General features: G+C 32.4%; 1 protein-coding gene across 1 annotated transcript in view; it reads right to left on the bottom strand.

Moving 5' to 3' along the window:
- Positions 1-5,344: 5,344 nt before the first annotated feature.
- Positions 5,345-23,558, bottom strand: part of LOC110704052 (DExH-box ATP-dependent RNA helicase DExH7, chloroplastic-like) — a 40,706-nt gene continuing 22,492 nt past the window's right edge. The window contains 19 exon segments of the mRNA XM_021881839.1: positions 5,345-5,967; positions 6,746-6,839; positions 8,322-8,444; positions 9,577-9,669; positions 10,217-10,429; positions 14,774-14,860; positions 15,478-15,547; positions 17,866-17,936; positions 18,370-18,510; positions 18,605-18,703; positions 19,787-19,833; positions 19,836-19,869; positions 20,962-21,018; positions 21,198-21,287; positions 21,389-21,529; positions 21,643-21,747; positions 22,563-22,709; positions 22,829-22,930; positions 23,021-23,173. Coding sequence (XP_021737531.1) covers positions 6,765-6,839; positions 8,322-8,444; positions 9,577-9,669; positions 10,217-10,429; positions 14,774-14,860; positions 15,478-15,547; positions 17,866-17,936; positions 18,370-18,510; positions 18,605-18,703; positions 19,787-19,833; positions 19,836-19,869; positions 20,962-21,018; positions 21,198-21,287; positions 21,389-21,529; positions 21,643-21,747; positions 22,563-22,709; positions 22,829-22,930; positions 23,021-23,173 — 1,848 coding nt within the window. The 3' untranslated portion in view covers positions 5,345-5,967; positions 6,746-6,764.

Raw genomic sequence — 23,558 nt, 5'->3', positions numbered from 1 at the left:
TATTAGGCATGAAATTAATACACATATTTTGAAATTTAAGGGTATTAGACCTGCACAACTAAGGGGTAAAGAAAGTGCCAAAATATATAAGTGAACTAATCCACTTTCATGTTAAGGGGCTTTGAGTACAAATTTTTACCTACACCCCCTGGCCTGCACCCCCCTCGCCTTCACGCATGCCCCGCCCTTGCCTCTTTTCATCTTGTAAATTTTTATAACATGTTCATTTCCGTATTGGTAACTGTTCATTTTTGTAGAATTAAATGTTCATTTTAATAACAAGGTGTTTTTGTTCAAATTAATATATTTTCTGAATTGAATTTTAAGAATTTTCTATAAATTAAATATGAGAAAAAATTTATTTATAAGTAGTAATCGTTTTTATTGTAAAAAGTATTGCATCATCCAATGTTCAGTTTTTATTTATTCGTGTTTCAATATATGTTCATTTTTATATTAACAAATGTTCATTTAAAGAGCTACGTGTAAGTTTCATAGTAAGACGTAGGTAAATATATATGTCTTAGATTTCTGCTTATTTAAATAAAACGATGCTTAAAAATAATTTCCAATACAAAATAAATTTAGTTTAATAACAATAATAACAAATTTAATTATTTCATAAACATGAAAGTGAACCAAATATACATATGTGTCTTGTTAAATGAACATTATTTATTACATTTGGTATAATAAAATGTGTTTATATGTATCCTCCTTGTTCGTGTTCACCTCTAATAATATATTTGTGTGTTTTCCATGAAAAATATAATATGAGCACCATATATATGTCGCCTTCAACTTCCTTACTTGTTCATTCTGTACAATAAGATATCGATCAAGTTTTTTCAAAAAAAAAATAATAATAATAAAAACAACACATTCCAAACAAAAGTACGTGAAATCTAAGGATTCAAAATTGAACATTTATGCATGAATACCAAAAATAATAATAACAACAATACATTCCAAACAAAAGTACGTGAAATCTAAGGATTCAAAATTGAACATTTACGCATAAATACTAATTACATATTCAAAAATGGACACACTATAAACATATATAAATCTTTTGATTTGAGAATGAAAATGTATAAAACCTAAATGAACATGTATTAAATTTTAAATGATCATTTATTGATATGAAAAAGAACATATAAATTTAAGTATTTAGGGTAAAAATACCCTCAATATGTGGACCAATGCCACAACGACACGTGTCCGCCAGCTCAGCGCTCAATGAGCCAATTAGAGCATGACACGTGTCATTCTATGATAGAAGGGTAAAAATGGGCTCCAGGCCCATAACTCTAGAAACCGTAAAACGGTGGGAAGCCAATCTATTTAGGTTAAATAACCTAAAAGGCACATGTCCCAATGCTCTATAAATACTGATCATTATTAGGGCTGAGCAAAACTACCCAAAAAACCGAAACCCTGAAAAACCAATCCGTAACCGTTCAAAAAATTAGGATACCCGATCTGATACCCATAACGGTTCGGGTACCCGTTCCAATAATTTGTTATCGAGTATGGTTATGGGTATCATTTTAAAATTAACGGTTACCCGATCCGATCCGATAAGCATTTTTTTGCTTTCTTCCCTACTTTAATCTATTAATATAAATCTAAATTTTTACTTTACTTCATAATCACTTTATAATATCAATGATTAGTAATATTATTAATTTGGTCAAGATTATATGGTATTGTTTTTAATTAGTTGTAAATTATATCAGAATAACTACATAATTAAGTTTAATTATCATTATTGGATATCATATTGGGTACCCGATAACCGATCCAAAAATCCGGGTACTGGAACTTATTGGTTCCGGTTATGGGTATCACTTTTAGTGATTTTGGTTATCGAGTACCCGAACCGTTAGAACTAACGATACGGATACCCGTCCCATGCTCACCCCTAATCATTACATCAGTTTCAGGGGATCCAATTCTCTCTCCAAGGGCAATGCCCCCCCCCCCAATTACTCTCTCTTCTTTCTACTTTCTCTCTCTAAAATACATTATTTCGGTCACTAACTTGATTGTCAGAGGCGGACCACCGCCCCCCCGGCGGTCCATTGTTTTGCAGGTGACCAAGCCCTTCAAGTGTTGCATTATGGATTTGTCTCCCGCGGGACGTACACGCCCTCCACTCGGGTACGTACAAAAAACCCCAAAACACCAAGTAAATATTTATTATTAATATGTAAATGACCATTGATAATAATTCAATATGTCAAAATACAACTTAGCATGCATTGAGATAACACGTGGATGAAATACCATAAGATTATATTATATTTTAAAATAGAATTATCAAAGGTCTGTCATGAATGAACAACAATATGTGAATTTTTTTTGAACATTTTTTTAACATGTGAATGAACAAGAATTAATATATGCATGAATATACTTATATCCAAATTAACATCTATGTATCAAATTGGAATAAACATCTATCAATATTAGGGTTAAAATATATGTAATATAATACTTAAATGACGCTTATGAGCATATACAAGTATATATCAAGTTAATATGAAATTAAACCTGTATTATTTTTATTTATGTGGATATCTTCAATATAAGAATGAACATGTATGTATTTAAATTCAAATGATGAACATTTGTTTAAATCTTAGTAAACAATCATTAATACGTGAATTATATAAACAAAACTAGGGTAATTTTCTCTCAATTAAGACTGAACATTAATAGACGAAAGGTAAGAATGTAAATGATCATATACTAATATCATAATGAACATTTATCAAAATGAAAAATGAACATTTACTGAAAAGTCAGTTTTAATATAAACTAATTTAAATCTCAGTAAATTTACGAAAAATCACTAATTTAGAAAATTAGCGCAATTATACTCTATACTTAATTTTCAAAGTTAGATAATTTTATAGTTCTTATATATGTAACAGGTTCAACTTCTAGGGTCTACCTTTCAACACTGTAATATTTACAAAGCAGACAGGAAGTGTGTTCACAGGGCACACCAAATTGTAGGAGAGGCTACCACCCATTTCATTTGCTTTAATAGTAATATGTATGAGTTTCCTTTCCTTTATCCTTTGTCAAAAAAATAAAAAATAAAAACACAAAATTTGCAAATTCCTTGATAAAGTTAACTACAAATTGAAAAATAGACAAAATATAGTAGATTTTAATCATTTTTGCATAAAAATAAGTGTAATCATAGCATATTATTTTTCATAACTTATAATCTCATATTTAAATTGAAAAACTAGGGTTTGTACACAAAAATGAACAAATTACTTACTTTTTCTTGAAATAATGTTGTGATTTTTCAAAAAAATAAAGAAATAATGTTGTGATTGAAGAATTTCTTTAGACATTTATTGTATTTTAAAGTAATTTGGAGTAATTTTGGAGTGATATTGTTTGGATTTTTTTTGTTTTGATGAGAGAGAAAGTCTAGAGATATTGATGAAGAAGAACACTATAGAGAGTGAAAATGATTTGAAATGTTTTTTTTTTTTTTTGGTAATGTATTTATATGTGGGGTATGAGTGGTCCATTAAAGATACCATGATTAGTGGACAACTAATGTGTGGTTAGTTAGAAGGGGTTTTAGTTTGACTTATAGTAAGGAAATAAGGGATATATGGTAATTTAGTGGAGGGGTATAAGTAATTTTGCCTAAAAGAGGGTGTAGGCAACTAGGCATTAAGAATTAGGCTTTGAGGATTTGGGTTGTATTAGATATTGGGCCTAAATTTTGGTTTACAATTTAGTTTTCAGTTTTTCTAAATCCAAATCTGAAACCAAACCACATAAAGTACTTTTATATTTATCCAAATCAAACCGCATCGTATTGAAAAAACACCAAACCATATTACTTTTTCGATTTGGTTTGGTTTTAAACCGAATTACTTTCACCCCCTACTGGTGATAAGTGAAGAAAGGTGAACTATTACCCTACTTTTGAGGGTAATATTTACACTAGGGGAAGGGGTGGCCGAGTGGGTAACTTTTACCTTCATTATAAGGGTAATAATTCCTTCACAAGTTCACCTGTCTCCTTTCCTCATGTCACTATTACATTATTTTATTTATACACTTTATATCCCTCCAACACCACCTCTAATCACTTATATTTTTTCTTGTTTGGCTTTCATTACCACCTTAATTTATTAGTAAATTTTTTTCAAAAAAAACCTTTTAAAGCGAACATTATGTTTGGAAAAACCTTTTAATTTTTTTTTTTTGCTAGGAGAAACTAGTTTTAATTTTTATTTTGTTCAAGACAACCAAGTGAGACATTCCGGCATTGACTCTTATTTTTTTGGCGTTGACCATCGTTTTTCCCACATGTGCGTGTCACGTGATTACTAATTTTCTAATCACACCCTCTTTTTCCTAACTCCACTCTCTTTTCCCTCCAATTAAACCTCCGATTAAACTCTCTCTCTCTCTCTCTCTCTCTCTCTCTCTCCCCTTCTCTCTCTCCTCTTTCTCCTATTTATCTGCTTTGTGTTCACACGCCATTGTTGGACTTTAGTTAATTTGAAGCAATTGAATGCTTTCCCAACAAGTTTCGACTAGAGGTAAGTGTTTAATTTGTCCATCTCTTAGTTTTTTGAAACTATGATTAGAAATTAGTGTCCTCCCCCCCTTTAAGCTTTCTCAATTATGCAGTAATTATGGTTCAAGGAGGTGTTTTGAGGTGTGAGTGTGGCTTTCCGCTCCCTTGATGATGACGCAGTGCGCTTCGCTTTGTCCTTAGCTATGATATAGTAGAAGAGTAAAGTATCAATGATATGTTTCCCGTAACAAAAGAAAAAATCGATTTTAAAATAAAATTTACTATTTTTGGTTGTTGTAAAATGAATGCAGCTTCAGTTCTTCATTGATGATGTTCAAAGAGAGGAGAGAGAGAGGGCAGGAGAGAGTGTGTGTAATTGGAGGGAAAAGGGGAATTAGGAAAGGGGGGTGTGATTAGTGATTTAAGTGCCACGTGAGTCGCACCTGAGGGGAAAAGGGTGATCAACACCGAAAAAGTGTGAGTGAACACCAGCAAGTCTCACTTGTCTGTCTTTAACCACACAAAAAAAATATATAAATAAAAAAAAAAATTTAAAACAGGTTTCTCTTGGCCAAAAAAAATTTAAAAGGTTTTTTTGAACACTTTAAAAGGTTTTTCTAAGCAAAATTTCCACTTTATTATCCCTGGCCCAAGAATGACCTCATAAGAAGTGAAAGGTGGAGGAAAGAAAGAGAAAATTTTAGTATTAGAGTATTAGATGATATTAAAAGCTACCCACAATTATTTCAAATGGGATTCATCGTAGTCCATGACAAATCATCATGAAGAACAATAAGGTGGAGTTGAGAATACAGAGCAATACAATTACAGAATGCATCGTATATATTTGGAAAATTTACAAATTACAGTCACTTAAAATTTGTATTTTGTAAATTGCAGTCATTTAAAAAATAAATTGCAATCCAAAAGTTCTTAGGTCACTTTAGCTCTTGAGGGTCAGAATTTAGCTTGAAATTGACAAAAAAAAAATAACATAAGTGTCTTGTTTTTACAACAAAAAAAATAGTTGCCCACAAACTCATACATTTTTGTTACACAAAACAAGTTTTTTTTTTTTTTTCGAGCTCAATTCGGACCCTTAAGTGCTAAAATGGCCCATAAAAACCTTAATCAAATGTTATTCGACACATGAACCAATAAAAAAAGTTGAATCGAATTGCAATAAATTTATAAGAATGTTTTGGGGTGCAATTTGTAATTTATTTTTTAAATGGCTGCAATTTACAAAATAAAAATTTTAAATGACTGCAATTGACAAATTTTTCTATATGTATAGAAGGCGTTCCTAAAGAAGTTTAGGTGTCACGCGACGCTCTTCTCATTTAATCCAATTTTCAATCCATGATTAAAAAAATGGCTCTTACAAGATTTGATCCTGCAAACTGAAGTTTAAATGCCAATGTGTTAACCACTAAGCTAATACCATATTACATGTCATTCAATAAAATTTAAATACTACCTCCGTTTCATACTATTTGCAAATAATATGAAACGGATGTAGTATTAATAAAGATTAGTATCATGGAAATAATGTGGTAACACAAGACGTCGTCTGGGCCTAAAACTAGTTAATATATGATATATTGTCTTCCCATAAAGCAATTTTAGTTTGAATTCGTATGTTAACACCTTGACAAATATAGTAAATAACACCTTCATCTATCCCACAATCATGTGTCAAGGATAACACCAAGTGTAAGGAATCTTATGTCACATGGGATCAGTCCCCACCTAGGGATTTCCCATACCCCACCCCCTAAAATTCCCAAAAGGCCTTGCATGCTTACTCGGGCTGGGTTGACTTGAGAGAGGCTCCACTCCGATAAGGTGCCTTCTCTATAATAAGATGCATCCAGGTGATTGCTCTAGAAAATAAGAGAAAAACAACAAGAAGGATTCCTATCACATAGTGAATTAGTGACCATATGGTGGCTTTCTATCGGTAGGAATTATAAACTTTTTGCCAATGTAAGATCCCATTTATTTTATTTATCTTTAGGCATGTTTACATAAAGGTCACTATTTTCAGGGGTAGTTCACTCACAAATTAAAAAAACCTAACGCTTTATAAAAAATATTGCTTATCACAAGAGGGGGGGTGGGGGGTGGGGGGTTGTTTTCCATATATACGCCAAAGACACAGTATCATAATGTGCTAACCTGTATTGCTGATTATATGTTAAGCCTGAGGTTTGGTTCCCGCCACCAAGAAGTGAACAATAGATTGCAGAACTTCATTCTCAACTGTTGCTCTCTGCAAATTTATAAAACAAAAACAAATAAAAGAAAAAGAAGTTTGAGAAATTAAATTCTAGTTTATTGAGGAAAATAAAATAAACAATAAATCAGGACTATTGCCTGAATTACGATGAGAGAATGTTTAATCCTTTAATATAGTCACAAAAGTGGATAACCAATTAATTTACTCCGCATCAAACATTACACTATGTTCCTCTTTATCCACATCTAATTTTAAGTTTTTTCAAGATCTTTCAACATCTGGTATAAGATTGGAATGGAAGAAATGCAATTATCACCCTTTCCCCCCCCCCCCCAGAATAAATAAATAAAATAGTGGTGAGCTTATCTATGAGCTGACTTTTTCAATTACATTTTGGGTGCATGATTTATCATTTATCAATGTACATCTGTACTTGATGTCTAATACAATAAGTAATTTAATTAAGAAATTACAAAACCAAAAGAGAAAAGCCCTTTGAGCATTTGTCTTTGCCAGATGACTGAACAACACAAGCATGAATGAGGACGAGACTAGCTTTTACATAAATTTCATATCCTCCACAACAAATCCAATAGCAATAAGCCAACAAATTATGTAAAAATCATCCACAAATACTCCATCCAAATTAGAAAAAGGAAGGCTTTATAGAAGATGATGTAAGATTAACCTAAAACCCAAACCACAAGGCAAGGAAAAATAACTTTGGAAAAGTTATGTAAGTTCTGAGTCTTCTGGCAAATTAATAATTTCTTACAAATCAAAGGGTTTTTTTTTTCTTTTTTCAGACAAAATTAATTCTAAATTTTTCTAAAAAGTTTCATGCACATATAAGGCAATTGAAACAACATAAGTTAAGATATATTCAGATTCAGATAAGTTTCTTTAAAAAAAATAAAATAATATTCAGATAACACAATATAAGATAAATGTAGATACTACCTCCGTTTCTTATTTTGTGCAACAAAGGGCAACAAAAGGGTATTATTTGTGAGACATAAAATATTCCTTTGTTGCACATAATAAGAAACAGAGCTATTAAGTTGAGCCTAAAACTGAGAGTGATATTTCCATACAAAGTAACATGACTATTATTGTGGACATACATTAAAACTGTACAAGTTTATTTGTGGACGAAGGCATTATTAATCTTTTTCATGCTTCCATTGGTCACTGATAACAGAAACTTCTAATACATCCTCCGGACCAATTTGCCAAAAGATATTAGCTTATCTTGCTTTGAACCTCTTCAAACATTATATGTCTCACATGACTAGTAACAGCCAAATGCTTCAATTTATATTCTTCTATTTGGCTTCTTTTTTTTTTTTCCAGAGATATGGCTGTCCATACCACTATGAGTTTATGTCCTCTGTTCTCAACCATGCTTAAGTAATCACAACAACAAAAAAAAAATGTCTGTTCAAGAACATCTATTTCATTTGCTATTTTTTTTGTAATAAAGTGACAACCTGGTGACATGATCAAGGGGATAACCTGTGGATTACGGATCAATCCGTCGAGAACAGACTGTAGAGTTGATCGAAGTTCCTTGAATAGCACAGCGGTTTGTGCTGGTGCAGTTACCTTTAACCAACCATCTACCGTTACAAGTCCCAACTGCAATTAAAAACCAATATTTTACAATTGTACTTCTCAAAGAGAATTTTCTAGTTAATCTTAGTAGGGATTATGGGAGAAAAAGGGGCAACATAAACATGAATCAATTAACAATTTTGTCATAGATCATTCCACTTCATGAGAATAAGAAGACCACCGGCCATGGTGGTCAACACTCCCTACCAAGAGAGATGCATGAAAGTGAGCCGAAGAACATGCCATTATTGGAAAATATACTTCTTCCGTTCTTTTTTAATTGCAACGTTGTAAAATGTTACACTATCCATAAATACTGCTTTGACATTTTGTGACACGCGTTATAAAAAATACAGTCATGTGGGGTCTTCTTAAATTTGCCTCAATATATACTTTCAACATTTTAACTTTTACGAGTGTATAATTAGGGATATTGATAGCAAAAAATGTGCATGGGCAAGTGTGAAAAACCTAACCTAGCAACTAAAATAAGAAAGCAGGACTTTTCTAAGAATTGGTGAATGTCTTAAAATTTATTTTCTAGAAGGTTGAAACATCAAATCACCAGTTGAAAAGAGCGCAGGGGAGAGGGGGGGGGGGGTGAGGATGCCAAACCATGCAGCTTTGCCCAATATCAGACCATGTCCTTCCCTATACTCAACTCTATATGCAACTTAGCTCTCTCCCTGATGATGGAAAAGGTTCTACATGTATGAAGCAAGCAACAAATATCTTTTTTTTTTCTTTTTTTTTTTTTTTTCTTTTTGACACAGCAACAAATATCTTTAACATAGTCAAGGTGCACAAAGGGTATGAGAATAATATATATACTTCAAGAGATTAAGTGAATACGGAGTACTAAATAGTATAGCAAGAACTTCAAACATGGAAATTACATTGGTATTCAAATCAAATCATCCAAACTTAATGCACAGTTTGGGAAGATTGCACCATGCTGCAATTAGAATATCACCTAGAGGAATAAGGTTAATTCCAAATAAAACAATTTCATACTAGACCCTATCGATAACACAAGTTTTAAAGCAAATTAAACACATATATGTCCAAAAACGGCCAAATAATTACAAGTAAAAAAGGATCGTCATTTATCAAAGTTGATATTTATTTATAATCGGTATCTGGCAAAGTAACTCACCTGATGATGAACTTGCATGGAACCACCAAAAAGTAGAAGAGAATATGGAGAGATGATTGTAGTGTCTCGTAGAAAAACCTTGTGGGTTTCAACCTAGACAGGAGGAGTATAGAACTAGTCATCACTCTCATAGATTGAATTTTAAACAATCTAGAATTAAATCTCATATGGGATTCATATTGAAAGGAACAAAAGCTTAGGGCACCATGTCAAGGTGCTTGTATTGGTCGAAGGTCATTACACCTTTCATTTCCATGATATGCATCAATGAATATTGACAGACCAGCAGTGAGTACTGCCCATGCTGCATTATATAACCTCTTTCAGACATATCTGGGATATATGACTAGTAATCATATCACCAGATTTAATGAGCTTGATCTGATGAAATGATTCAGATATATGCTCACACAGACAAGAATGCAATATGATCAGATAGAGTGTACATAATTTGAAGTTTACTGGATTAACCGGAAAAAAAAAAAAAAAAAAAAAAAAAAAAAAAAAAAAAAATCAAATTCAACAGATCCAACCACTTTGTCACATGCATACAGAAATATTTCCCACCAATTATTGCAAAATGACAATGACAAAACAAGAATTGACTATATGGAGGAAACAAAATCTCAATCATACTGACCTTTTCAAGGAACACAAGGAAGGGATGTTGGAAGATCTTTGAATCACCATTGATAGAAGAAGGGTGTATATGAACTTCTCTTTTTCCATCATACCAGGCAGGTCTGCCCTTAGATATAGATTTAAGTGATTGCCTTAGATTTCCAAGAGCTGGAGCATGAATACCCTCCACTGTTGCAGCCACATTGGGATAGAGACCTGCACATAATATTGCCTGCAAACAAATATTTGCCTTAGTTGCCAATAACTATAAGATCTTGATAAAGCAATTAATTTAATTAGGAGGATAAGATACTTTTGAATCAATTTAATGACACATCTTGGTGAAAATGAAATCATTAATTGAATTACAAGACCCATTTACTAGAATGATTTACATGTTTACTGGAATATATATACGGGAAACACCCAAACCCCAATGAGAACCCCTCGTTTATGTGATAACTCTTTCCTTGTGAGAACATTCTCTATATTCTAAATTTTTACTTATATGTTCTAAATATTAAATAAGGCGTTCTAAATTTTTACTCACATGTTTAAAATCTTAATTGAGTTAAATAAGATTATTTAAATTAGTCACATGTTGAAAATCTTAAATTAATTGTTCTAAATTTTAGCTTATATGTTCTACATTTTAAATTGTGTATTCAAAGATTTTTAACCATATGTTTTAGATTGTAAATCATATGTTCTAAGTTATTACTTGTATGTTCCAAACGTTTACTACGTGTTCTAAATTATAAATTAGGATATCTTCTTTCCTCAAAAAATAAAAAATAAAATAAAATAGGATTTTTTAATTTTACTCGCATGTTCTAAATCTCAAATCAAATGCTCGAAATTTTAGTCACATGTTCTATATTTCAAATAGGGTTTTAAAAATTCACTCACGCATTCTAAATTTAAAATTAGATGTTCTAAATTTAGAACATGCCAATAAAAATTAAGGAGACCTAACTTAAAATTGGAAAATTTGTAAAAAGAAACCTTTTAAAAGATTTATTGTAAAAGAAAACCCGAAGTTAGCCCCCGACAACTCAGTTCCACTGCCGACCGAGACCTCCATTTCCAAAAAATCAGAGACCTTAAATACAATCAACAATGGCGTCACTTCCATCAATATTTTCTCTCTCCTCTTTTGCCTCTCTTTCTCTCTCCTCATTCCTCAACTCACCTCCACCGACGAAAACATTAACAATGCCGGCAAAATCCTCTCAAACTCAGCTTCAATTCCATGTTTCTCACCCTCCTTTTCGTCTCTGAACCCCTCATCTCCTCCAATTCCATTTTTTCCCTCGCTTCTACATAACTGTTTCATCTCCTTCACCCAAACATAAACAGAGGTCAGGCAGCAGGAACAAAACCGCTGTTTTAATATAAGGTCTGTGATAAGAACATTAGTTTCATATATAGCTTAATTCGTCATCTTCAGCTTGCCATTTAACAATAGCCAAACTATGTCGACCACCACAAGCTATAAGGTTAGCTCACCAACAGGTTTCAGCTTTCTCTACTCTCCTCGCTAACAATTCTTTCTTCATTAATTCCTTCAATTTGGATGACAACGTCACCATTAATGGCGTCAAGCTCAACAACTCCCCTGTTTTTAATAATTTGAAAGGGAGGTGGGTCGCCGGGGGTACGTGGTTTAAAACTACTGCTCGGTTGGGGATAGCGCCGACTGCCATGGGAGAAAGAAAGGGAGGGGGTGGCTGCCTGGTTTGTGTTTTTTGTTTTTATTTATAAATTGATTTAATTATTAAATGGTTAAATTAGAGTTAGAAGTTAATTAAAAGAAATTAGAGATAATCAAGATAGTTAGAGGTATTAGGTTGTCTTGAACAAAAAAAATTTACTAACGGGTTTTCTTTTGCCAAAATACTAAAAATCGGGTTTTCTTTTGCCAAAAAGCTTTTAAAAGGGTTTTTTTTCGCAAAATGGTGCATTTAAAAGATTTTCTTTGACAAATTGTCCTTTAAAATATAGAATGTATGAGTAAAAATTAGAACATATGAGTAAGAGTTTGGAACATATGAGAAATAATCTTTAAAAAAATATGATTTAAAGTTGAAAACATATGATTAAAAATTTAGAACATGTGAGTAAAAGTTTGGATCATACAAGTAAAAAATTTGAAAATACGATGTAAAACATATGATTAAAAATCTTAAAACATACGATTTAAAATTTAGAACTTATAAGTAAATGTAGAACAAATAATTTAAAATTTAGAACATGTGAGTAATAATTTAAAACATCTTATTTAACACATTCAATATTTAGACCATGTGAGCAAAAATTTAGAACGCCTGATCCAATATTTAAAACATAGTAGTAAAAATTTAGAACACAAAGAGTGTTTTCACATATGAAAGAGTTCTCACATATATATAAGTTATAATAGGTGCAATCTAAAAATGATATTTTAACACCAAGAATGGGCATGGTAACTATTAGCTTGTTATCTGATATACATGAGAGGGTATAGTGCCGTGCATTTGAAAAAAAAATGGAGCATACTCTGTAATGTCATATATTTTCAAATTTTTCATCAAATGATTTATGTTTGGATTCTAATATCAAAATTGCATTTCCTTATTAATATCTTTCACAACTACTAAGTATTTTCATTTATATGCGTTCAGAAGTTTTTCATTATAGTAATTATTAAATTCAGCAGATTTCACTTTTGGGAGGCCAGGATTGTTCTTTTCAGGCAACTTCACCGCAGTGCTAAAATTTCCTTTTTTTTCTTGTCAGGCGGTTCACTTAAACATGTAGAATAAGCTCTAACTCGCCATGGAGTTTCTGTAGAGTTTGTTATTTTCCTTTGGTCATGTGACTTTGGATTGAGTGTGATTGAAAAGAGTCGGCAATAAGGTCTTATTCACTTCACTTGCATTTTCCTGGATTGAAATTATATACTGATTGAAGTGAAACTCATTTTTACTTATTGAAACTGATTTTAACTAATTTACTACTGTTTTTTGTCGCATAAGTGCTACAAGTTTCACTAATCAAAACTTCTTTTTACAGTAAAACTTAAATTTACTGAATCAAACCAATTTTTACACTTTAAAACTATTTTTACTGTTTCAGACCCACTTTATATATACCTTTTTAAGTTGGAAAAAAAGGTCCTAGTGGTAGTTGAAATGAGAGGAAAGAAATCAGTAAAGGAAAAGAAATTAATCAGAACACTCCCATTGCCAATTCTGTTTGGTTGGGTCATTAATACAGGTCTTGATTTTCCTAAAAAAATACCTTAATTAACTTTCAATAATTTTCTCTCCATCCTCCCAGAAACCTTAATATATTTCAAACACCACGCCCCGCCACCAACACTCTTTCCTTTGCAGTTGCCACCACCAACGTTCTTTGTTTCCTAATTTAGTTGAACAGTTTTCATCATTTACATGTCTCAAATTAGTCCTTTGGTAGTTAAATCAGTCCATAAAATAAGGATCTCAGCCACAAAGCTGAAGAACTAGGCTGGCCATTGTGGGAAACAAAGTGCGGCTTTGAACAAATGAGCTTCAGGTGAACAAATGGCCATTTTCTCCCCTTTCTGATGGCAAGCGTTGATGCAGATAAGATAATGGTGGAGATATAAGTGATCACAGATGAAGAGGGAGGAGAGGAGAGAATGATGTAGTTGTGTGGCAAACAAAGGCTATGGATTTTAGACTTGAGCAGTTGTGAAATTGTGCTCAGGGTAGACGCGGAATACTTGTTGTTGAAGGAGTGTTGGGTGACAAAGGGGGTAAGTTGAGGTAGTACCGGTAGATGGAAGAGGTGATGAATGGTATTAAATGATGCATGAGACTAGGTAGTGCAAATGGCAATGGGGGATTTACAAAATCAAAATCTGAGGAGGTGAAAACAACACTAACCCCTTACATGATGATTTTACACAAAAGAAATGGGTAGAGAGAATTTTAAATAAAAAAAAAATAAAAAATTGAACCAAACGCAACAAAGGGAAAAAGCAAGAAAATGGATACCTTTCCTTTTCTATAAATCCCACACAACACACCCTATTAATAATAGCTAAGACTTAGAAGATGAGGCAACATCATCAATTCATTTTCTGATGTGTGATTTTTTCATATTGTAAGCTAGCTAGAGTAGACCATTTCAGATTGGCAATTGAATAATTTTCTTGTCTACTAGGTCTGCTGGATCAACAAGTTAATTATGTAAGAGTTGTGAGAGAGAGTGTAGAATTGCTTTTTTGAAAAGAAAAAAAATAAAATAAAATCCTCATATTTGATTGTTATTTGAGTTTTTGGTGATGGAGGGATGAGCCGGATGACAGGATCTTCCAGAACAGAAATCTTGATCATGAGCCTTGACATTAAATAATAAATATTTACCACCACTTTTTTCTTTAAGAGGCTCCTTGCAAATTTTCTGCTTGTCATTCTTAACCAATAAAATTTTTCTTCAAAAAGTTCTTTTAAAACGATTTCAAAGAGAAGATGCAGGAATCAACAGCATTAATACTAGTGAATTTCACTTCAAAAAATAATTCAGCACAAAAAGGACATATAATTACCTTCACCACTGCACAATGATTAGCATGCTTGTTAAAAGGTTGTGATGCATTAGAAAACCAGCCATCCAGATTTCCTTTTCTCTTACCCTGAATCCAATCCAACACACAAGAAGCAAGAAAACAAATAATCACGAGGAAAGAGAAGTCAATTATTGATAAAGATGGAAATATACACCGATCTAGCAAGCTTAGCTAAAGAGAGATACAAACTAGATTAGGTTAGACCAAAATTGTGATTGCCAAAAAGGTTTACTTTGCAAAAAAAGAAATTTCTATTGTTCCTAAACTGCTTTATTGGATCAGAGAGCTCAGCATGGTATACATAAGTTATCAATCAGAAAGTTTTCAATTTGTGGCAAGAAAACTCCTAAGAATTACATTACCCACATTGTTATCAAACAGCTAACTGAATTTCAATTTTATATGAAATAAAAGATACTCATTTTTCTTATGTCAATCAAATGACATCTATACAAATCCTAATTTAATTCATTCATGACTGTAATCAAGCTTCAACTTCCATTGTCTCACGCCTAAACACCTCATTTGGTATATTGGTCTTCAAATGAACAAAGTATCGCCTTTATTCATGATGATATGATAGAAATTGTAAAGTTGATCTTTTTTTTTTTTTTTTTTTTTTTGCGATTGTAAATAATGCACAAGCACTGACAAAAATGCAAATTATTTGTGGAAAAGGCAACCTGATAATCGTCAGGGAGATGGATGAGACCAATATCTGCCAATAGTGTTCCAAGTTGCACTCTCATATCTCTACACACACAAAAAAAAAAAAAAAAAAATAAATAAATAAAAATAAAACAACCTTGCAATGTCAGCACAGTGAAAGCTATTTTGGTGGGGTTGGCTTCGGTGGGTGGGGGAAAGGGAAGGGGGGTTGGCTTCATGGATGGGGGAAAGGGAGGGGGGTTGGCTTTGTGGGTGGGGAAAAGGGAGGGGGTGGGGTCGACGTCGCCGATCGAAGCTTTGGGCGTTGTCCGCCTGCAGGGGGGAGGGGGAGGGGTGGCTGGATTTTTTTTTTTTTAATAAACTTAACGTCCCGTTAAGTGGTAGTAATTTCTAACAAACTCTGATTTAGGTAGTAGCAAAGTAAAAAAAAAAAATTAATTAATTAATTAATTAAAACGGTATCAAATGTGAATCGAGGTATTTTTCCTTGTAACAAATATCAAAATTTCCATTTTTTTAATAGTTAAGTCCGATCACAATAGAGATAATTTTATATTCATGCTTCTAGTTTGATTTCAAACTTTAAAGTCTATATTACATTTTTTATGAATGCTCATTCAATATAAACTAAAAAGGCATTCAACAACAAGAATCTTCCACAAAAGACCTCACCAGTTTTTTATACATATAATCCCTCCATCCCTTTTTGATGAGCCTATTTCTTAAAAAAAACACGGTAATCAAGGAGAATGGATGGAATAAAGGAATAATGTATAGGAAAGATAAAAAATATGTAATGATTTTTTGGGCATGTGTGCATTTTGTATGAGAAAGATAAAAAAAAAAAAAAAGTGATTACATGCTTTCCTTTTCTATATTCTATTTTAATTGAGACTAGATGTAATTTTTAAATATTTCATTTTGTATATTTTTTTTGTAATTTCTTAATTTTTTTTTTTTTTCTATTCTATTATTTTAACATTAATTTAAGGTAAAATATTTTGTTAAGTTTTAAATTATTTTTATTCAAATTTTACGTATATAGAACTTGAATTTATAAATTGGAATAAATATTACTCATTCATCGGATAGTTAGATAAAATCATTAAATCAAAATATATTTTTTAATTTCTAATTATTTGTTAAAATAATATAAATCCTAATGTAAAAGATAATATAAAAGATATTTTTTTTATTCATAATTTAAATCTTAAATTACTATTTTTTCTTAAAAGATATTAAAAGATATTTCAATTCTCAAATTTCATTTGTTAATTTTTTCTTAAATGGCGGCTGAAAATTAAAATTCTAAATTAACATATAAATCTAATTTTTCATTGGTCGAAACATTACTTTTGCTTATACGGCGTGCGATGCACGAATTTTTATATACATTTTGTATATAAATATTTTTTTGGTGATCTCTTAATTTTTTTCTTGCATTATAAGTTTTAAAATTTTGTATGAAAGTATCATATCATCAGATATTTACATAAAACCATTAACATCAAACGATAATTTATATTTTTTAAATATCAAAATATAATTTTTAGTTTTTTAAATAACATAAATCCTAATATCTAAAGATAATTTTTAGTTTTGTAACAAATAAAAATGACAAAATTTAGTGTTCTTAAATAATTAAAATCCTAATAAATTACTATTCATCGTTTTTACCTACGTGGTAAAAATTTAAAATTTCATTCGTCACTTTTGTTTAGGTGGCGAGTGATTTTTTAAATTCTAAAATAAAATAGAAATCTAATTTTTAATTGGTCGGAAATATGCCTTTTCTTATGTGGCGCTCCCAATACTCTCCAAAAATGCCTACTTTATTTATATATATTAGATTCATGTATAACTGATTTAGTTCTCCAAAGGCTCTCTACCATTCACTGGAAACACACTACACTCCAAAAACGGTTCACTCACATTAGCTCTAATCTATTCACTCTGTTCCTAAATAAATCACTTGCCTTATTTAGCTGTTACAAATTTAATGCATCACATCTATCTGTAATAATTTTCCACCTATATTATTTCTCTCGCTTCCCATAATTCCCATTCAAAATATTTTATTTTATTATATCTCTCTTACACAATTCCCACTTAAATAATTAAAAAAAAACATACTCCCTCTCTCATTCTCTCTCTTTCATGATCCCCATATATTTTTTTTATAATCACTCACTTACCCTGCTTGCAATACAAATAAACTCTCATAAAACTCATGGCAAACCCAAGTGATGGATTCATATAGCAACAGAGGGAGCATTTAATACCATCTATTCTCACCAAAATAACTAATTTACATGCCACAACATACTCAACAGTTTGACAAAAAAATGCACGAATTGAACAATAAATATCAAGCAGGAGAAAAGCTGAAGATGAATAAGTACCGTATTGTGTGCATAACTGAGCTGCTGAGAGAGTGTTTTTTACAATAATTTTGAGCAGCCTTAACCCCTTTCTGGGAATTAAAAAAGTGAAATCAAGAAAGATATAATTCAGATCCCAAGATAACATGCTAAACTCATGAATGTGACATGCATTCTAAGATTTAATTAAAATCTAAGAGCATTATTGATGTGGAAGACTGCAATTGCTTATAATTTCACATTATAAACACAAACTGTTTCAAGAATACAAGTTTAGGAGAAAAAGTAGGGGGGCATATGAAGGGTATTGTAAGGAAATTACATGAATTTAGGCAAGTTGAAAAAGGTTCCTTTGTGAAAATTAAGGGTATATAGGCCAGTCTAGATAAAAAAACAAAATTGTACTTAATAAGAAAATGTTGCAACTATTATGACATTTTCATTTTAGGGAGATGGTGAACGAAGAAGAAACAGAAGAAGTATTAGATTGAAAGACATGTATTGTTGTAAAAATGCCAATCTTACGTCACTGAGAATCTTCTCCCATTTCTCATAGGCAATCATCATTATGATGTGATCAGATTGACTAGCATTATAGTATGAATTGCTAGATCCATCAGTCTTATCTGACAAAATTGCCAGTTTTGATCGTTCAACAATTTCTCTCTGAAAGACAAACAGAAAGAAACTCATCACTGAACTAGGTTTTTTAAATCATAAAGGTTATGCTTGAGTATCAAGTATTACAAATACAAGAAACCTCATCTTTCAGGTGAACAAATGGTGATTTGTAACTCAAAAATGCAGCTATTGACAGGATAGGCGATAAACATCCGAATATTGCACCATATAGCATCATCTGCAAAAGGAAAAAAAAATACAATGGTATTCAAAAGCAACTTCATGCGGCTACTGGCACTATTTCAGCCCTCATGATCATTGGATTAGCATAGAACGATCAAGATTTGCTGAACCTAAATTATTTAAATGGAAATGAAATGATTTTACTTACCGAGTTAAACTTGTACAGATTTATTATATTTGTTCAATACAGTTACTAAAATAAATAAAACTTATTTTTCCTGAAATTAATTTACTTTTACTAACTTAGCTTATTCTTCCTATACTTTACTAAATATTATTGATTTTAGGTGATGACAACGGAGCCTTAGAAGGAATTTTTATAAGGAAAGAGCACAAATATCCTTAAGGTAATAATATTGGACTTCTAAAACACACACATGCACACACACACACACACAAATGAATCACCAAGTATATGATTTGAGTTGTTGAAATTTAATATAAATTAATTAACATAAAGCTTGAATGCTTCAACGGAGTCTAAATGAGAAGAGAAAATGAGTATTTTTATCAATAGACCCATTGAATTCTCACCTATTGGACTCACTCTTAACAGTTTGAGAATCAATTAGCTTTAAGGATATAATTAGGGAAAAGGAGCAAAAAACTAAGAATGGAGGATTGTAAGAGTTAAATGCCATAACTCACCAAATTGCTCTAAGTGGTTTAATGAATCAAGATCTGCGTACCACATGTGTTCTCACTCCACACACACACACACACACACACACCAAATATTACCCCAAAAGAGATGTACGCATCACAATGCACATTATTAACCTTATGTCTAAGAGAAAGTACATGAAAGGATCATATTAACAAAGTCCTTACATGACTATATTCACGATACATAAGAAATCAAAATATGTGGTTAAAGAGAAGTGTGTGAATAGCGTCAAAATTGCAAATGGTGATATATACGATGTGTGTGTATGTGTGTGTGTGTGTGTGTGTGTTTGTGTGTGCGTGTGTTAGTGCGCACGCACTAGCAAGGTACTTTTCATAACACAGTTGACATTCAATTATGATTTCTAGAGGGGGAAATGGCAACAAAAAAAAAAAGGTATGGTGTTTATACCTTGCCAAGCAGCAAATCAACTGGCAGTTTGGCCAAATGATGCCCAAGGGAGTTAGCTCTTCATTTTCATCGACAGCACCAACCTGAAGAATAGAAAACATATTACCATCAGAATATGAACCACTGAAATTAAAAGGGAGAGAAAGAGAGAGCAGGAACAGTTGCATTTAAAGCAGGATTTTAGGATGCTGAAAATAAGGTTATTAACAATAATGGGTGTCAGCATTTACAAGTCTATCATCTTTAAGAGAAATAGACAATTAGATGGTTGTTTGTAAATTCAGCTGGCTTGGAGATTCTTAGGATGGTTATAAAGAAATGACATGGGACATCGAAGTATTACCACTGACAGTATCTGAAATAGAGTTTCAGTCTAGCTTCCTTTACCGGAAACTGCCTCTTAGGTGATGAGATAGATAATGCTGAGAAACTTAAATTGATTATTTCAGTGCCTTTATGACAGAACTATGGGAACTTGGGAAGCATGACTGGCAAGCTATGCCCTTACTATCGCTTCCTAGAAGACTTGTCCTCAATTGTGTTGCAACTAATTCCTTTTTTATGATGCATTCTTTTTACTCAAAGTTAAAAATGTATGCTCTGGGCCTATCTTAAATAGTGAGCCTCAGCAATGGCCACTGTGTCTAAGAGTAAAAAAAATAACACCTCCTAAATTATTGTGGATACACAGCTTATTCATACTAACAAGACATTTCATACATAAATTATTGACTGTATGACACATCTAACAATTTCATGGCAGAAGAATGAATAGAGATAATTTTTCTAAAAAAGTACTGAAATTTTTGCTCAATTGCAAGGTAAGTAGGACAAAATTCAGTAGAATTTAAAAGCTCAAAGCACAAGAAGCATAGGCTTGCAGCTTGCGGCCTTGGCAGTTATTTCAGGTATTCTGTTACAGGCGAATGGCAAGAATTTCACGTTCAAGCTACAATCTTGTAATCTTAGAAGCATGATAATTTTTTCTGCTGCCGCCTTGGTCTTCAGAACGAGGATGCTAAGAGGGAAACTCTTAAGATAATCTAGTAGAAATGGAGGATGCCATAAATTTGATTCTCATACACAGATTTATGTTCTACAATATCGAAGGGCTCTTTCAAAATCAGAGCAGAAAATACTACAAAACCTGAATATTGGAAGCCAAGCAACACTACCTCTTTTAATGATGAGACTGCTGAATCTATAGCTTCATTCTTCGGCATTTCAATAGCCTGATAACAAAATCAAAATCTTAAAATCATATAACCATACCCAAAATAAACGCTACCCTACATCTCAATGGTCAAGTGTCCCAGAGTGCAGTCTATTGGTCACATATATAGTAAAAAAACAACTACAGTACATAAGTATCATGCCTAGAATTTTATTCTGATAATCTTCGAGGTCATACCTTGGACAAAAAGAGTTTTATGTCACCAAGGGAAAGCAGCTTAATCTGCAGACACAATTCTACCAGTGGCATTCTAAGCATCTCAGGAACCTTCAGAATCAAGCAAGTTAGGGACATATTAGATGAATTATCAGAGTAGGGCATACGAATGGACATGGACTACAAATATTAGTTCTGGCACTATGGTATACCTGGAAGGATCGCATCATTTTTTCAAATCTATGGCGCGTATACGAGCAAAAGCAAGTACCAGGTTTTACTCGTCCAGCTCTTCCTCGTCGTTGTTTTGCATTTGCTTGGGATATCCAATCTTCAACCATCATTGAGAGTTTCTAGAAGTAACCATGAGCAACTTAGACAATAATACCATTGACAAGTAACAATAACTTAATCAATACATCAAACAGCCTTCACATTTCATAAAGCTAAGAAGATTGATAGAAACCTTTCGTGGGTCATAGCGGTACTCCTTGTGTTTACCAGAATCAACCACATACACCACGTCATCTATTGTCAAGCTTGTCTCTGCAATATTGGTTGCCATTATAATCTGCAAGAATCACAACATAGTGCAGATGATATCAATTTAATCCATATCCAAGAATAATCAAATAGTTCATCTTCTAAAAGGCTGGGGTGAAGGACTGAGGAGGGGGGGGGGGGGGGGGGGTTGCTGTTTCTCAACTTGGATGTTATCAAGCAGTAACTGAAGTCTACACTAATGAGTCAGTTTCATTATATTCTTGCAATGTATATAAAAGATCTTGGCTTCCTAAAGCGAGAGGGATTCTGCTGCGCCTAGGTGCACCACTTTCAACTTTGGCACACTGTATAAACATTTAAAAAATTTTGAGTCTTCAAAAGCGTCTTTTAGAATGTGCCTTGCCTAGAGCAAAAGGCACTCTATACTAACTTCCTAGTGCCTCAATGCCTTAGGTGAAATTTTTAAAGCACATTAACGAAGCATAACAAGTCTTGCAAAGAAGGAAAAGGAAAGCAGCTATACTTAATTAATATGATATGACCTCTGCACATCACTTTTAAAATACAATGGCTCAAGAGATAAAATTACATCCGATTTCTCAATGAGATCTTCTCATAATTTTCATGTTAACCATAAAGACCATGCCATAATTTTCATATTAATGAGGGATGTCACATCCATATCTATTAAGAAGTTACCCTTCCTTACATACACATCTCAAAACATAATTATTCATCTGCAGTGGTAGAATTCTATAAACAAACGCTTAAATTCTTTGTTGTTCCTGTTATACAGCCATGGACCTTATACACCAAAAGGAAAAACGTACAAAGCTGACATCTGATCCTAAAAAGAAATCATCGTTTAAAATGCTAGCATACCTTACGCATGTTATTGGGTGGCTTCCGAAACACCTTTTTTTGGTCTGCTGCAGCAACAGATGAATGCAAAGGCAAAAGCCATTCCCCTCCACCAAAGCGGTAAGAAGCAGCCAGCTTATGACGTAACCTGTAAATTTCTGAAATTCCCTACAATAACTCCAACCAAACTTTCTATCAGTAACAACTAACTAACATAATACACAATAATCTTTGGATGCCTGAAAAGAAGGAAAAAAAAAGAGAGAGAGAGAAAGAAAAAACCTTACAGGCAAGAAAACAAGAATTGCTCCATCACCACAGTTTTCATCAATATGACACACCAAATCTTCAAGAAGATCATAATCAATTACACCTTCATTCAATTTTTTCTGCACAGAAACATAGTTGATTGAAATAAGAACAAAGAAGCATGACAAGCATGTAATTGACACCCCTGACAACAGGATCAAATATTATACCAGATTCATTCTTGTTTGCTCACTGTATGACTGATATGCACTGGGGTCATAGTGTGGGTTCTTGCATTCTTCTAATAGAAGAGTTTCGTCGCCCATCGATGATAAGACAAGACTTTTCATCCCTCTACGGTTGTCAATAGAACCTCCAACAATCTAAAGAAGCAAACAAAAATTATGTTATGACTTACACTTCTAAAAGATTCAGTATTTGGAATTGTTAACATTTTTTTTTTTTTTCAGTTCAGCACCTTATCACATAAAACGGAAAAAAAACATCCAGACTAACTCAGGTAAATTTTCAAATGTGTAAAGTTGACAATTAAATTTTAAGTCAAAAAAAAGTCATTAAAACAAATTCCTGTTCTAACAAAAAGAATAAATGTTCATATATCACAAATAGACATTGAATCTAGTATACAATAAAAGAATGTGGGAGACCTCCATGAAAATTATTAGATAGAATAATTGGGCATCATGCTATGCATAACTAAGAAGCAACTTCGAAAATATCCCCATAGGGTGCATTAAAAATGGACAC

Source organism: Chenopodium quinoa, unplaced genomic scaffold, assembly GCF_001683475.1.
Source record: "Chenopodium quinoa cultivar QQ74 unplaced genomic scaffold, ASM168347v1, whole genome shotgun sequence".
NCBI classification, from domain to species: domain Eukaryota; kingdom Viridiplantae; phylum Streptophyta; class Magnoliopsida; order Caryophyllales; family Amaranthaceae; genus Chenopodium; species Chenopodium quinoa.
This window is presented reverse-complemented; position numbering and strand designations above follow the sequence as displayed.